The sequence below is a fragment of the Gopherus evgoodei genome, chromosome 19, assembly GCF_007399415.2.
Source record: "Gopherus evgoodei ecotype Sinaloan lineage chromosome 19, rGopEvg1_v1.p, whole genome shotgun sequence".
Lineage (NCBI taxonomy): Eukaryota > Metazoa > Chordata > Testudines > Testudinidae > Gopherus > Gopherus evgoodei.
Window position 1 is genome coordinate 15,937,553 of NC_044340.1, and position 17,001 is coordinate 15,954,553.

Consider the following 17,001-nt stretch of genomic DNA (forward strand, 5'->3'; position numbering starts at 1 on the left):
AGAAGTTCTTGCCTGTTCTTTCACAGTTTTCCTTGGTAAGAATTTATTCATCACTTTACATGTCCAAAGAACTATTAGTTAACTTATCCTCAATACTCCGGTGAGACACGGTGGTGTTTTTCCCATTTTACAGATGGGAAAGCTAAGGCAGAGATGAAGTGACCTGGCAAAGGCCACACAGCAAGTTAGTGGTTGAATACAATCACAACTCTCTTCAATTCCTAATTGCATGTTCATTCCTCCAGAGTACGAGTTACTTCTGGCAAGTAATGCAAGAAACCCTGCAGTTCTCAAGGGATTTAGATCAGCGCCACACAATGAACACTAGATGGCATTTATACAAAGAAGTCTCAGCAAGTAATATGGGTATGCAGCAGCACACACTCAGGTTTAGAACTGCCACATCCAAGAAGTACTCTATCTTTTTGGATGCTGTAAACACTGCCTACATATGCTATTAACTCATACTCTGCTGTGCTTAATATCATGCACAGCAATTTTAAGCAGTCATAGTTGGTGGATCAGTTGACCGCTTTGATCTGCCACAGCTTGAGAGAAAGCTACTCTTTACAGAAAAATTAAGACTTAATTGCATTTTCCTGTGACAAGAACAGAGTATTGAAGATTTATATTAGTAAAACTTTGCTTTCTCCCCAAATGTTTAATAAATACCTTGCAATTACAGAAACTTATCAGAGGATCCCAACATTTTTTTTAAAAAACCCTAACTGCAGCAGCTGAGCTTTATAACACCCCAGTAAGGTAAGTGTTTTTCTTCTATAGCTAGGGGAAACTGAGGCACACAGAGGTTAAGTGACTTGACTCAAGTTACACAAGGAGAAAAATAGAATTCACATCTCCCTAACTTCCAGTCCTCTGTTAACACTTGTGGGTTCAAGACCCTAATATGTTTGGACAAGTATAGAAAAGTTAGTCTGAAATATATATATATATATTTATTTTTAGGAATTAAGCTATGTTGCAATTTGATATTAACAATTTAAGGAGTCAAACATTTGATATGGCTTTTTTTAAACCTCTAAATATGCAAGGGTGTGAAATGCACTTTACAGATGCCACCAAAATGAGAGGCTATCACATAGCCCATACCCTATCAGATTTTACTTCTTATATGCCAGATAGTAAGTGTCAGTCTGACTCAGATAAATGGCTGCAGAGAATTCCAGGAAGATTTTTTTTTTTTTAAATAAAACAGAAAAAATAGCAGTATGCCATCCCCTACCACTGTGTCAGCCAACAACTGTGCTCTTAGGGGTTAATATAACTGACCCGTACACACAAATGCTGACTAGGAATGCTTAAAGAGAGACTGAGATGACATTTGTAACTCAGTGGCAGCTTCAGAGTCCTCTGCACACAGTAATCAGTTTTAAAAATAGATACGACGGAACTACTTTCAACATAGCTTCCAGAGCAGGAAGTGAATGACATTCCATTTAACTACTACTGACTCAACAGCAAAAGTCACCTCCAGAGTAATGTTGAGCCACTGATCTTTAAAATTAGAAGTACTTGCACAGGCTGCTGTATTACTACTACTATCTACCAAGACAGACATTTAAGGGTTTGTCTACACTGGCACTTTGTCAGCAAAACTTCTGTCATTCAGGGATGTTAAAAAAAACACACACAGCCCCCCGAAGGACAAAAGTTTTAGTGATGAAAAGTGCCAGTGGGAACAACACTTTGTCGGCAGAAGCAGTCTCCTGCTAACAAAGCCGCTGCCACTCTTGGGGGGTGGAAGTTCTTTGTCGGCAGGACAACAGCAGCTACACTGCGCGCCTTTTAGCGGCGCAGCTTTAGCGGTATAGCTGTGTTGCTAGAAACCTTGTAGTGAAGCCATGGCCTTAGAACCAGCAGATTATATGCCCATGTTATACCATTTTGAAGGAGTTATCTAGCATTGCACTGATTTTGTGGATTGATTCATTAAGGCACCAATAGGAAAAAAAGAGGATCTGGCATGTTAATCAGACGCAATAAACCTGCTATCAAGAAAAGGTATAGCTCAAAACACCCTCTCCGCTTTCTTGTAAAGTTTTCATAGAAGATACGTTTTAAGTTGAATATTCATTGTTCCATTCTTTGCACAGTTATAGAAAGCAGTTAGTAACAATTTGTTCTGCGTTTGTTCCTTCTGGTCACGTGCTCGTTTTTTGTGCCGGACAAGACTTGAAGGGGAGACATTTAACAAGCGTAACACTTGATATTTCTATTCCCTTTTTATACAACCCCCTTTTCATTGGGGTCACCAATTTTCATAGCTGTAAGAAATCTTAGTTTAATTGCAGTTCCCTGGCTAAAAAGTGACTGTTTACTAGTTCAAAGTTAGTCTTTACACACAGCATTCAAAACCTTAACACCTACAATGCATGTGTTTTAGTGCGGTTGGAAAAAAGCACTCAAAAATAAAAGCTACAGATAGCTCCACTGAGTGTTTAATTATAGCTTCCTAAGTTGTGTTTCAAAAGACTACAAAAGCTTAAACAGACTAATCCTTTAATTTTACATATCTGCAATAAAATAAACTTTCTGGAGAAACGCATATTAAATACATTTATCCCTATACATGCATGCACCCCTTCAATTCACAGTCTCCTAAAGCAATCCAATGAACTGTATAAACAGCAACACTGAAATGCAACTCTCCATTGGGGTACAGGGCAACAACTCCCATAACATATTACACACAAAATACTGTGAAATGATGGAGGTGAAAGAACTTTGTCTCACGCATTATGTTTATGCATAAGGACATGAGATATCTGAAGCCTACACAGGACATCAGCTTTTAATGACTCCTGAACAACCCAGTATTCTAACCATAATGTTGTGTTGGCTTTGCCTGGAATAACAAACTCAGATCCTGATATTCTGATCCTGATGTTTAGATCACTTTTAAGAGGCCACTTTGCTCTTTCTGTGGTGAAGAGAAAAAAATACATCACCAGTTCATTTCTGCTGGATTTGGACATTTAAAATGCTTAATTATACAAGCGCTGAAGAGCCAATGTTTAAAAAGATTAAATGAGAGACTAGACTAGGGAGTTCAGCACTTCCTCAGAGGATCTGCAAGGATAAAGGACAATAGCATATCTAGTTAACAAATGGTATTCCTTTGTGGTGATCTCTGAATTATAATAGCAAGATTTGACCTCTGACACTTGTATTATCTCTTAACAGCAACACTCCTCATTATACCTATTTTAGGCCACTTACCCTCTGGATTACAGTTGGAACCATACCACAACAGATTAGTAGTGACTAAGTCATTATAGCTAAAATCAATTCTGGATCATCTTCTCCCATCTCACCCAAACCCCTCCACTTTCAATTCAAATAGGGTTCTCCTATATCCTGCCCAAAGCTTCTCCAGATTTCCAATCTTTTCTGCCCTCTCTTGAACTTGAGGATGGGTAGAATCTCCTTGTTCTTGCACGATACCATTAACAGACTGCCTGAGGGATGCAAGCATCATCCATTCATTGAAAAGTTTCTTTGCCCAACTCTACTCTCAAAACCTCCAAATAACTTAAGACAAAACATTTTGCAACAAGGATAAAAAATCCCAAAGAATTTAAATCTACTTTATGTCTTTGAATGGAAAGCTCTGAAAACTTGGAGACAGAATCAAGATAGCACAGAAACCTAGCGCCTGTGTCAACCTACAGTCCTCCCCCTGCACTAGGTTTGGAATCAACAATCCATTTTTATTCTTCATACTTTTCAAAAAAAAAAAACTTTGCCAACACCACCACTACACTTCTAGCCACACTTTTTAGAGACAGCCAGTGGTCAATGAATCACACAGCCAAATCAATGGTATGCTAACCAAAAATGCAACCATATCCCCATTTCATGAAGAAAGCAAATGTCTGCAGGTTTATGAATGTGTTCTATAGCTCACAAGGTAGTGTTTCAAAATGTTAGAAAGGAGCTGTTCTAGTTCAGCTTACCACCTTTCAGGAAGCTCAGCCAATTCTTCAGCAGCATCCTATCAGACTGAAGTAAACTTCACTTAGCAAAGGCACAATCTGTTGTCAAACTGCGAAGTACCAAAACATGATACAATGCCCCACACAAGTAGTTCAGATGTACAGAATACAGATGTCAGACAGCTAACTGCACAGGTTCAAACCCCAAGAAATGGAACAATCTTTTAACCAATGATTTGTGATAAACCAGATGATTGTGTCTGCAGTGGCAGCCATAAAACTAGAGTCCATGAGGTAAACTAATTTCCTAGAAAACTTATTTTAGATTCAGATACACAGAGGAAACACATCCAGAGAGATCAAAATCCCATTTATTACTGTGCAATAGTCCAAAAGCTCAATTTCACTTATAAAATTGCATCTGCAGGAAATTATTATTTATAATGGGAGGAAAGAAAAATAATGGAAGTTTATGCTATTCCATTGGCAATAGCTGCAATTGGTTACAGTTTTGAATATGAAATTCAACACGTAATCTCTCTATTAAAGCCCAAATATAAGGAACAGATTCATATTTTCCCCAGAAATGTAAATGGTAATGGTTTCTCCTTGCAAGCAGGCAACTAGGGCTTATATGCTGCAGCTTGGCAAGGAAGCCTTTCTTGTGGACAGCCTTTGAGCCTGTTCTTGTCTTTAAGATGTTCTCATTTAAATGCAGATGTAGGCTCCACAAGTATTGTAGTGTTGTGGGTTTTCTTGTTTTTCTTTTTTCACTTTTTCTTTCTTTTGAAGTGTTAGCTGCATCAGAAGGAAGTGACAGGAGAGGGGCTCTTTCACATCTCATTCATTAGCTGTCCCCCCTACCCCATTCTTTCCCATCCCCCCTGAGTGTTAGGAGACAAGTCCATTGGTCCAGTCGGAAGTTTTTTTGTTGGACTTTTCGTGGGTCAGAATCTAAGAATCAATGGTTTAAAGCAAACAAAGATTTTACATATCTTTCTGTGGGATCTGTTTCCTTCCCCTTTTAGACACATGTACTCTCCTTTACAAAAGACAGTACATATCTACAGCTTTGTTCTTGCATGGATTAGTAATTCTATACCTTGGAGCAAGTGTAGAGTATGAAATCCTACTGAGGCAGCATCACTTAAGTCTTGCTGTCAGATGGCATGACAATTAAACATGTTCCAACTTCTCAAGTCAGCAACTTGATGTTAAATTCAGAGAATTTTAGCACTGTCAGCACATGATCTGTCAATATATATTCTCATACAGAAGAGCAGGGGTTTTTTTTTAGTTAACGTACCTTAACCATATAGCCTACCTATGCAAACAGCAAAAAGAGAGCAGATAATACTTGAAGTTATTTAACATCTCATCTACAGTCGCCTTCTCAACTTCTAATGCTTCCCTTCCACCACACAGCCTCCTTCTCAACTTCTAACGTTCCCTTTCACCACAGAGTCTATATTTATCTCCATCCTCAGCCACGGAGAGACTATGGTCTCATGCACACCTGAAGTTTAGGTCAACCCCAAGAGACATAATTAAACTGACTTAATCCCTGGTGCAGGCATCGCCAGGTCAGAGGAAGATATTTTTGTCCATCTAGCTATCACCTCCTGACTACAGTGATGGAAAACCCCCTTCTGTCTACGCTACAGTGTGGCACTTGTATTATACATGGTTTGAAGGCTGAATTTTGTTTAAAAAGATAAAATGGAAATTATATCCGCAGTAGACTGTCCTACCAACTGATTCAGAGGATAGAAGTAGCCCATTTCCACCAATTAGAGAGGATATTAATACCAAGAAAATTGAGACACTTCATATATATATTTATGGATGAGTAAATTATTTGCCTTTCCTATATTCTCAACCAAGCAAGATATTAGGTAACTGCAAAAAGATAGTTCATTAACAGACATTTCTAGTTTACACAGCAAGGAGAATTTATGAATAGCAAGTCTTGCGTAAACTATAGCTTTCATTTCTACAACAGGTAGCTGTAACTTTCTGTGATAAAAATAAAAGCATTCCAACATGAACTGCAATTAACTTGAGTTAAAAACTATACCACGAAGAGTTAAGCAAGTTCAGCACTACCATGAAGAGGTACTATTGTATCAGATTAACTGGAACCACTAAACCTTGCATTGCTGCAGGAAATGCACTTTTTTTTTGTTACCACCTTCCAAATAAACGGAACATGAATGTTTTGGTGTGCGTTTTCATGCTTGTCTAGCCCCCAGAGAAGCAGTACATTTCCTATGGTATATACAAATTAGGCATTCAGGGTTAAAGTTTCATAGTAACAGCCATGTTAGTCTGTATCCACAAAAAGAACAGGAGTACTTGAGGCACCTCAGAGACTAACACAAAAGCTTATGCTCAAATAAATTTGCTAGTCTCTAAGATGCCACAAGTACTTCTGTTCTTTTTAGGGTTAAAGTTGTTAACACAGATGTAACATACCCCACTTTTCTTTACTCTTCTGGGTCCCATATGTCCAGACATATAACATGCAACCCACTAGATGTTCATTACACAATTTAGTCTATTTCAAACACAGTCACTTCAAGAGGATTCCACACACACAAAATAAGGGCTGAAATCTAATAATGACATATGGGAAAACACACTGCAGGATGGTACAACTGATATGCCCTTTTTTCTTCTATTACTACAACTAAAATTCTCATTCAAACTCCTCTTCCACTTAACTACTATAAACTTCTGTTTTGGCCTCCTTGTCACCCCTAATGGACCCCCTCCAGTCCTCACAAAATACAACTTCTAAAATTATCTTCCTTGCTTGATTCTGATCTACAGTTCACTCTCTGAATCTCAATACTGGCTTCTCACCCTCTACCATGTTAAGTTTAAGCTCCTTGTGAGCTGCTTTCAGGACCTGCCCATCCCTACTCATCTGCAGATAGCTCTCTTCACATTGCCCTTAGCTCTTCTGCTCCAATTATACCAACCTTGATACCTCGAGTTGCTTCTTCTACAATCATCTGAGTTTTCTTCTACATCCCCTCTATGCATGGAACAACCTTTCTGAACTCAGCCACAAAACCTGTCCTACTCATATCCCTTATGGAGACCCACTTCTACTGTGAAACATGAGACTAACAGGCTGATTACAGCAACATTGTGGGGTACCTAGGACAGGCTACATTTCTAGAAATATATTAAAATGTGGCCAGTCACCTTGTGATCATGTTACTTGTACGACACACTCCACCCACTACTCTATTTTCAAATTTTAGATTAAGCTTTGCCTTTTTCTTTGTGAGTGCTACTGAAAACAAATATAATCAGAAAAGTATGCCATTCCACACAACAGTGCACTATAACTGAAATGCCCCCCTACAAGACTCCAACTTCCCCCCATCTATGACCAGGAGATATTGTATATTCAGACAGAATAGGAACTGACTTTTTTCTAAAAAATGATCAACTCCCATACCAGGAAACTTTTTGTTGGTCAGAACACAAAGAACAAATATTAACCACAAGAATCTAGCAATCCGCCCTTATTTTCCCATGGGCTTAATATGACCAAAAAATCCAGAGTAAGTATACCTTCAAAGACGAGTTGTTTCCAAAATCAGAGGCCAGCAGATACTGCAACTATGTTTTATTCCACTCCAAAATACATAATTTGTATTTAGAAACCTGGTTCCTGACTAGCAAGTACAAACTTAACCCACATAGGCCTCACTTCCCACAACTGATTGACTATATGCATGAAGATGTAACACCCCCATCGATCAGAAGTATACTTAGGGATTTCTCATTTCTAAATTGAAGCACAAACTATCGTTCATTGCTTTCATGATCAGCACCAATTCAAAAATATTCACGACTTTGTATATACACCACAGGGGGGGCAGCGGGGGAATACCTCAGTAGTTTGAGCATTGGCCTGCTAAACCCAGGGTTGTGAGTTCAGTCCTTGTGGGGGCCATCTAGGGATCTGGGGCAAAATCAGTCCTTGGTCCTGCTAGTGAAGGCAGGGGGCTGGACTCAATGAGCTTTTGGGGTCCCTTCCAGCTCTATAAGATATACACAAGTAGTGCTTGCATAGTTTAAAAAGCAGCCATGATTTTGCTGTAATCTTTAAACAGACGTAAATTGAAGCAGAATTTAGATGACATCTTTAAAGATGTCAGAATGAAATAGCTGAGTTAAAAAAATGACACCAAATATATAAATACTGTACAACAGTTTATGGAAGCCAACAATTTCCACTGAAGCACTTTAAACCAAACCACACTGCTGCACGCTACAGAAGAGCCGTTATAGTCCTAAGAAAAGGAAGTGCTTTGAACAGTGAGCACTGGAAGTCAGCTAAGCCTCACCTTGATTTTAGCCACCAAAGGAGGATACTTTCTGCATAACAATTGTTAGTATATAGGGTGAAAAGGTTAAATTCCATTTGATTGATTTTCTGATCACATCTAATGGAGCCCAGACATTCAGCCCCCATCCCTAAACAGAGTGTTTCTACAAGTCTATTATGATTTCCTGAACACAACAGAGGAACAGGTGCATCAAAGAAAAAGGTTAGATGTAATAAACACATCAAGGGTTCATGCTCTGATCTTTGAAACTTAATTTTCTAAACCCTTAAAATGTAAATTTAATCTCACTTCCTGTTCCTACATTTCAAACTGAGCCAAGTTTTCATTTTACAGTAAACATGTAACAATTGGCAGCCATATTCTGCTTCTACACAACTCTGTTGTAAGCATCATATATTGTACAGTGTACCATGAAATGCAACGTGACTCTGTGCTAGATGACACACAATAGAGTTGCTCTGTAGAGTGTCAGCAAAAGGTCTAACAAACAAAAGGGAAAATGCCCATCTGGCCGAGAAAGCCAAGCATTACACTCCATGATACGCACAAAGTCATAATGCGGCACACATCTGTAGCCACTGTAACTCTACTGAATGCCACATGACCAACCAGATAGGCTTTTTTCATTTCTGCCTCAGTCCAGCTCTTGGAAGAATGCATTAGGGATCATTTTAAGTGGCTTGGGGGTAGAACCCTGTTCCTTGGTTTGGAGATCAAAAATAGTCTGAATTCAGAAAGATTAAAAACAACCTAGTTCTCTCATCGAAAAGAGTGACTTATTTTGTCATTTGTCACTTAGTGTTGCATTTATTGGTAAGGGACATCTGCACAGTTTGCACACTAGTTATACAAATGTCCAAATCATTCATTTGTTCTAAACCACGAGAAATTTTGGGGAACGAAACAAAGTGATAGCTAAATTCAGAAGATGGGAAGGAAAATAAATGTTTAAATTGACGACTACAGGAAACATGCAAACCAGGGTAAAAGAGAATTTGGAAAGCAACAACATTTAATAGACTGAACGACAGCAAAACTGAGATAGGAAAAAACACAATGTTTTCAAACATGTTATAACTGGCCAGGGCAAACAAACAAATAAAAAACCTCTTTCCTTGCCAAGAGGATGTATATAATACCACCTCAATTCAAGAAGTACGAACAAGAATGCCAGACTCTTGTTCAGAGTTCTTGGCTTGTTCTAAAACAGCTGACAACAAACTTTAGAACAATTTGGGAAGCTCAGCTTATTTTTAAAGCACAATCAATCAGTTTACCTTAAATGTCCTACAATTTTGCAGTTGATTTCCAAAATTTACAGTAATCAGTTCCTAAATGACACCTGACAGCAAGCTAGAACACAATAATGGCCTGACTGGAGCACACTGCTGAAAATGGAAGGTTCAACGAAAACATCTGGAAGCGTTCCCATCTGAACCAGAGAATCACTATTCTGTAAACATGTGATATCCTGAGTTAGTGCCTGAATCATTCATATGTTATAGACTATTCTAACCAACCATGCCTTTTTATCCATTGAAGAAATATGGGAAGAGTGAGACAGCTACCATGCACATGACTGCCCACTGGCCAAACCAGGGGTATGCAACCTGCGGCACACGAGCTGATTTTCAGTGGCACTCACATTGCCTGGGTCCTGGTCATTGGTCCCAGGGGCTCCACTGTTGGCCTGGAGTACCAGCCGCCGGCCCCCTGCCAGCCGGGGTTCTGTCTGCCAGCCCCGTTCAGCCTGCTGCTGGCCCCGAGTCCCAGCCACCGGTCCAGGCAGCTCTGCTGACAGCCTCGGGCTCTGCAGCTGGCCCCAGCCTGGGGCAGTGAGAGGTACAGACAGGGGAAGGAGGGGGTGCAGCTCAGCATAAAAATATCCCAGCACGGTGGTGCTCGAACAATTTTTAAGTCCTGATTTGCTGCTTACATCACTATCACACCACATGGAACAGTGCACTGCGTTTGATGTTGAGATTAGAATGTACATGAAAGAACAGGAATCAGAATTTTCTGACAGATTTCAAGATTTCCAGCTATTTGGCCCAATGCTTTCTTTTCTAGTTAAACCTGAAAAGTTCAAAAAAAGTGACTTGGATTTGTCTGTATTTCAGTGGATGACTGTTGAAGATTTCAAAATGCAGCTCATTCAGTTAAAAAAACCTCAGAATTGTGGGCATCAAAATTTGGAGATGTGCAGAGTGCACTTGAAGCTACCGAGAGAGATCATGGGGCCTCTATTCTGACCTGCTGGACGTCTCTGCCAGTGAAATTTAACTGTTTGAAGAAAATTGTGTTTTAAATGCTTTCAGCATTCGGATCCACATACCTGTGTGAACAGGTATTTTCACACACGAAATCTGTTCTCTGTCCCTCTCAGAGCCAGTTAACAATTGATCACTCAGAAGCCTGTGCGCAGCTTAAATTATCCAAATACGTGCTAGACATTGGAAAACTCAGCAAGGAAAAGCAAGGGCGAGGATCACAGTAAACTGATAAGATCTTTTAATGTAATTTTAAATAAAGCTTCTCAAACATTTTAAAAACCTTATTTACTTTACATACAACAATAGTTTAGTTATATATTATAGACTTTTAGAAAGAGACCTTCTAAAAACATTAATGTATTATTGGCAGACGAAACCTTAAATTAGAGTGAACGAATGAAGACTTGGCACACCACTTCTGAAAGGTTGCCAGCCCCTGGGATAACACATACCTAAAGTGTAGGCTGAGGAAACCTGCATAATCCAAACATCAGTGACTACTTCTTTCTGGGTTGAGAGATAAATGGAGAGTAGGGAAGGAGAAGGTGAAAGTAGCAGGGCTGTGATTTAATTATACCAGCATGCTTACCTATTCTGACTGGCCAAAAATTTTCACTTCTGCGGACGCAGTGTCTGATTGTCAATCCATCAGAAGCATGACTCTAGAGAGGGACTGCTAGTCGGATCTCATCTGGTAGACGGTAAAAGCGCCTGCAAAAGCACTCATTTTGCAGTTCATATGTACCAATCTGGAATATCCCTACCTTGTCAATTAATGTGCTTTGAATATTAGCTGAAATATGCATTTTTGTTTTAACTCTGTACAGTCATTTTTTTCTTCTTTGCTTCTCTCATGTCAACGCTATGGAACTATCTGGGGAACAGAAGTCAGAAGATCAATTCTTGTGGCTAAAATTTTGGACTTAACAATTGATGTTGTCTGTCAGTTGGCATATGCTCAGATGATGGATCAGAGTACTGAAACAATCAACAGGTTAGTGTACTCTAGTGTATGTTCAGTACTGTACTACTTCTGAGCCTAGTACTGGAGGTGGATTTATCTGGACAAGGTCATTTGTGATGGCACAGGAGCCCAAAGCAAGCTAGTTTCCAACCAAACAGCTCGTAACAAAAGGTTTAAAATTAACCTTACATTGAAGTGTTTCTGCAGTTCACTACACAGCAGAGCATTTTACAGTCTTACGTTGGGTTCCCAGGTTGCCAGTGTCAAAAAAGGTTTTCCAGCAAGATAGAAAACTCCAGCAAAAGACCCAAAGGCCTGTTTTAATTAAAATATTGTTTACACAGTTAATCCATGGTGACAAATGCTTCTTATATCATTCACATTTTTATTTGAGCTAAGCCAAAATGACTGCAGTTTTACATTAAACTTTCTCACTCATATAATATGTCAAGCTAAAAGTGTGTTATCCCATAGGCGTGCGTCCTCAAGCCCTCTCCCCATTACATCCACTTTTTTTTTTTTAAACTTATCATACATATTCAAGTGCTTCTAGTTGAGAAGTCTTCCCTGCCCTACCCTTCGTTTCCATTCTGATATCTATGAAGAGTCAGAGTCTATAGAAGCAGCAATTTTCCCTTAAGGGACAACCCAGTAGTTTAATTTGGCTTCACTCATTATACTGGCCCCAAACCCTGAAATCCTTCCTCAGAAAATTGGAATTAAATTTTAAAGGCAGATAGATTTACAGCTTTGAAGCTAACTCTGAAGTGTAGCATAATCCTTGCTAATCAAAATCACAAATTTGTCAAAAAGTAACGCTAAACAGCAACTTTAGTTCCATTTTCTTCTCCCACATTCAAGAAATTACCTGAAAACTTCAAATCACTATGAAGGATTTTTAGTGAAGCACCAACTAAAAGTAAAATAACTTAACAGAATAATACTTAAACCTCTGAGTAGTCACAGAAAGGGGGAAATCAAAATAGTAACAATGAAGCCATATTACATGAATATATTAAAATAAAAAATCATCAAGAAACATTTATGCAAAGTGGCTCCATCACTTCCCATTTTGGTTTCAAAATATTAGAAGCAAATAGCTGCAAAGGCTTCATCCACTTAAGTCATTCAGTTGCAACTAAACTCAACTGATCCAGCTAGTTCCACATTTTTCTACTTACTTCAGTTTGACCATAAAAAATAAACTGTACCTATTCCAGTACAGTAGGCACCCTTTGAAAATAGTTCAATACAAATATACACTTTCTACCACTCCCTCCATTATCTTGTACCACCAGTGGCTAAATAAATATAAATTAGTATTAACCCTTCCCCCTCCCTCCCTCCATCAACCTCTTGCCACTTAAAGTGACCATAATTCTCTTCCCTCCCTAAAAGCCAGAGAAAACAGATAACCTCCAGAGCATGCTGCAATGCCCTTCACATTCAGGCTATTTTGGTCCAACTGGGGAGCAAGCTCCAATGTCAAGGTGCCCACAAAGAGGACCTCCTGCTGGTAACCTTTCCACCCCCATCCTCAGCTCCCAATTCTTATACTTAGAGGACTCCAGCTCAAGTGTCTGCTGATCTCAGCTGTGACAGCTGGGCACAAGGAAGGAGGAGGTACCTCACACATAGGCAGGTCTCAGTCTACTTAGAGTTTATCATTCAAAACCAACCACATAAAATCCACCCAGAAACCAACAGGCAGCCAATGCAGATCACAGAGCACTGGCGTAACGTGCTTATGGTGAGATACCTCCTTAATTAGCGGTCTGCCAAATTCTGCACCAGCTTCAGTAATGAAGTAGTTTAAATTGAGGTAATGAAGGCATGGATGACAGGTGTAACATTTGAATCCAAAACAGTCAAACTCATGGTCATCTATAGACCAAAAAAGTCACTCTCGCTGTTACCGACATTTGACCACGTAAAAGCAGCTAGGAGTCTAACTAGACACCTAGACTGCAAACAGACATATCCTCACCGACAAAGGAGCAAATAACCTCATCACATTTTCTGGTTGTTTTCCAAGCCAACCAGACACCGCCATATGTTTTATCAGACAGAGTCTAGCCCTCCATCCTTTTCTCCAATCTCAAGAAGTCACTAGGTAAGGCAGCAAACTGAACTACTACAGCTCGGCCAGATGAGATGTAAAGTATCAGCATGCCAAAAACACCATGATTCCCCAATAAACTCTGCAACACCCAAGTATGCAGATTAAATGAGAAGGGTGACAAGATGGAAATCTACGGAACCTGGTACAGCACTCTAAGGGAGGAGAAAAATTCCCCACCAGTACACTTTGAGAATCTTCAACGAAAAAGAAATGGAGGCACCCAAGAGCAGCCCTGTCTATCTCTGCTTTGTTGATGTTAGTCAACAAAACCTTGCTCTCAGTTGTATCAAACAGCTTAAGTAGCAGCCATATAGGCATACTACTTTTAGTAACAGGATATCGCTAAGCCATTGATAAAGTGACTTGCCAAAAGAACACGCCTCTCCCTCTGAGATCTCTGAATATGCTCAGTTTCCTTTAATTTCAAAATAGATCAATTAAGTGCAAAAGGGAACTTCACCTTAACTTCAAATTCTAGTATGGTATGAAAAGAAGTAAGAGATTTTTAGGACAATCTCTTGATTTCCTTTCCTCTGCCTCCTACACTTCAGGGTATTCTTTTTTTCTTCATCAAACCTCCAGAACTACAATCAAACTAACAGAGAGAGAGGTCACAACTCTAACAATTAAAGTTTGTAAAATTTAGTCTTTCAATATTAAATACTTAGTTTTAAACCACAGAACAAGCTATTCTGAAGTCTTTATGGATTTACATACAAAAGAACCTTACTGGTGCTTTTTAATTTGGCATGGAGCTGTACTCAGGTACATCTTTGAAAGCTGATTCAGAACATAAATAATCGTATTCTTTATATTAGTGTGACTCAAATGAGAGCTAAGTCACAGCCAGGAATGATCAGATCTGGAATATGAATGTCTCTTCATACTCATGTCCTCTCATTGCCTTCATTCCAGCACAGAATAATATTTTACTTCACACTTTACCCTCTTCAGCTAACCTTAAATCTCTTCACCACTGATTTCTTCCTTCCCACATACCAACAATCATCCTGGCTGGGATGATTTAGTTGGGAATTGGTCCTGCTTTGAGCAGGGGGTTGGACTAGATGACCTCCTGAGGTCCCTTCCAACCCTGATATTCTATGAACTACCAAGCTGTTCAGTTCAAGGTCTCAACCACTCAGCTAGACTTGTGCTACAAGTATTTGTAGTAACTTGTCCCCATTACCGAGGCTGAGAGTTCTCCTCATACATCCTCTCCTTCCCTTCCTTAAAGAGGCTGATGGTCTGTTTGGTCTTCTTCATCAGGTTCTCCATGAAGACCCTGAAGTACTCATTTTCTCCTAGGGTCTCCATCTTCCCCTCATAGCGTGACAGGATGGTTCGTAGATGCTGATACGTATCAGGAAGCAGATCTAGAATATAGGGTGGGCTGTTCTTCAGTGCCAGTTTTGGGTTCTGACATAAACGCACCACCTGCAATACATGAATAATGGAAAAAAATCACCATTTTGAGATTTTAAGACTATTTAAAAATTACAAATAAATATCGTTTAAATAGAGGATCAGTGACATTGCTTGAAATGCAAAATAAGATACGCTGAAATATAAATAATTTCACATAATACTGCATCTGCCCAAACGCACTAATCCCTGAACAGATTTCCACCCATTATAAAAATTGCTATCTACAGACTAACATGTTTTCATGAGCACTGATGTCTAGGTTCCAGAAGGTTACATCTCTCACAAAATTAATCTTAAAATATTTGATGCAATAATATTTCATTATATCATTTAGGTCAGGGGTTCTCAAACTGGGGGTTGGAACCCCCCAGGGGGTCACGAGGTTATTACAAGGGGGGTCGCGAGCTGTCATCCTCCACCCCAAACCCTGCTTTGCCTCCAGCATTTATAATGGTGTTAAATATATAAAAAAGTGTTTTTAATTTATAAGGGGGGGGGGGTCACACTCAGAGACTTGCTGTGTGAAAGGGGTCACCAGTACAAACATTTGAGAGCCACTGATTTAGGTAGTCTTTGGTGACAAAGCTGCTGTCTTGCCAAAAAGATATGATCCAGACTTGTGGCTTGTCTACATGGGGAAATGTACTGGTATAATGATACCATTGTAGCTATACTGATATAACTCCCCATGTGGGCACTCTTGCTCCAGAATAACAGTGTCTCTTTCCAGTTTATTTTATATGTGACATAAATGTAACCATTCCAGTTAATTTCCCTGTGTACACAAGCCCTATAATGGAGAATACAGTACTACTGGGGTCCACTTGAATAAAAAACTTGACCCTGTCTACATTTACAATGAATGACAAGCATAAAAGCAACTATACAGCTATCAACAGTGAATACAAAAAAGGTTTTCTATACAGAAAGCAGAGGCACCCAAATCTCATTTGAAACACTCTATTAACTTTAGCGGTTAACAGCTTACTGGCAGGAACATAGTTCTGGGTCCCCAGATATGCATCTCCATTGACTTTAATAAGTTGCATGCAAATGTGAGAGCAGAATTTGACCCTCTGCAGTTATTTCTCTCCCTTGTGTGAATCTGTTCACAAAAGCACTTGCTGCTCTAGTTTTACTTGTCAGTGATGAAATGAAAGTTAATTAGACAGTGGTAACCTACTTTCTAGCAAATTACCTTGCATGTCTTGGAGATTAATTTTTTCTTACTACCTTAATACCTACTCTTTCTAATGGAAAGGTTTTCTAATTTGTATTACAGCAGTAAGATTATCTACACATTCCTAGCTAGTAAGAATTTGAGTCAATTATTCCACAAGTACACTGTGCAAAACAAATTAATAGGCTTATCAGTAAGGAAACTTTTTGCATTTTAGATGCACCTATTCTTGCTTCTATATAACAGGTTAGGCACCATAACTGAACTCAAAAATTTCACTCGGCCTTCAAAGAGAATGCTGATGCTGTAACCATATATGACCAGCAAAGAATCCTGTGGCACCTTATAGACTAACAGACGTTTTGGAGCATGAGCTTTCGTGGGTGAATACCCACTTCCTCAGATGCATCCAGACTAACACGGCTACCCTCTGATACTTGACATATATGACCAGACAGCTCTCTGAACATTAGTGGTCTGCAATAGAGCAACTACATAACAAAGCTCATGAAAACAAGTTTAATCAATAGGAAAAATAGTATTCAAGAAGGATCATACACCTCACAGAGAAAGGTCTTGTATGTATCCAGAACAGCCAAGATTCTCTATTACCCAGTCAAGGGAGAGAGAAAGCTAGCTACAGAAGACATAATGTAACTTTTGAAATTATTAGGGCTCTCTGAGCTCCAGCGAAGTGCTGAAATACTG

General features: G+C 39.3%; 1 protein-coding gene across 1 annotated transcript in view; it reads right to left on the minus strand.

Moving 5' to 3' along the window:
- The window catches only part of CBL (Cbl proto-oncogene), a 66,925-nt gene that overhangs the window by 41,360 nt on the left and 8,564 nt on the right, over positions 1–17,001 (minus strand). Inside the window, exon 2 of the mRNA XM_030538054.1 lies at positions 14,875–15,122. Within this exon, the coding sequence (XP_030393914.1) occupies positions 14,875–15,122 (248 nt within the window). The remainder of the gene's footprint in view (positions 1–14,874; positions 15,123–17,001) is intronic.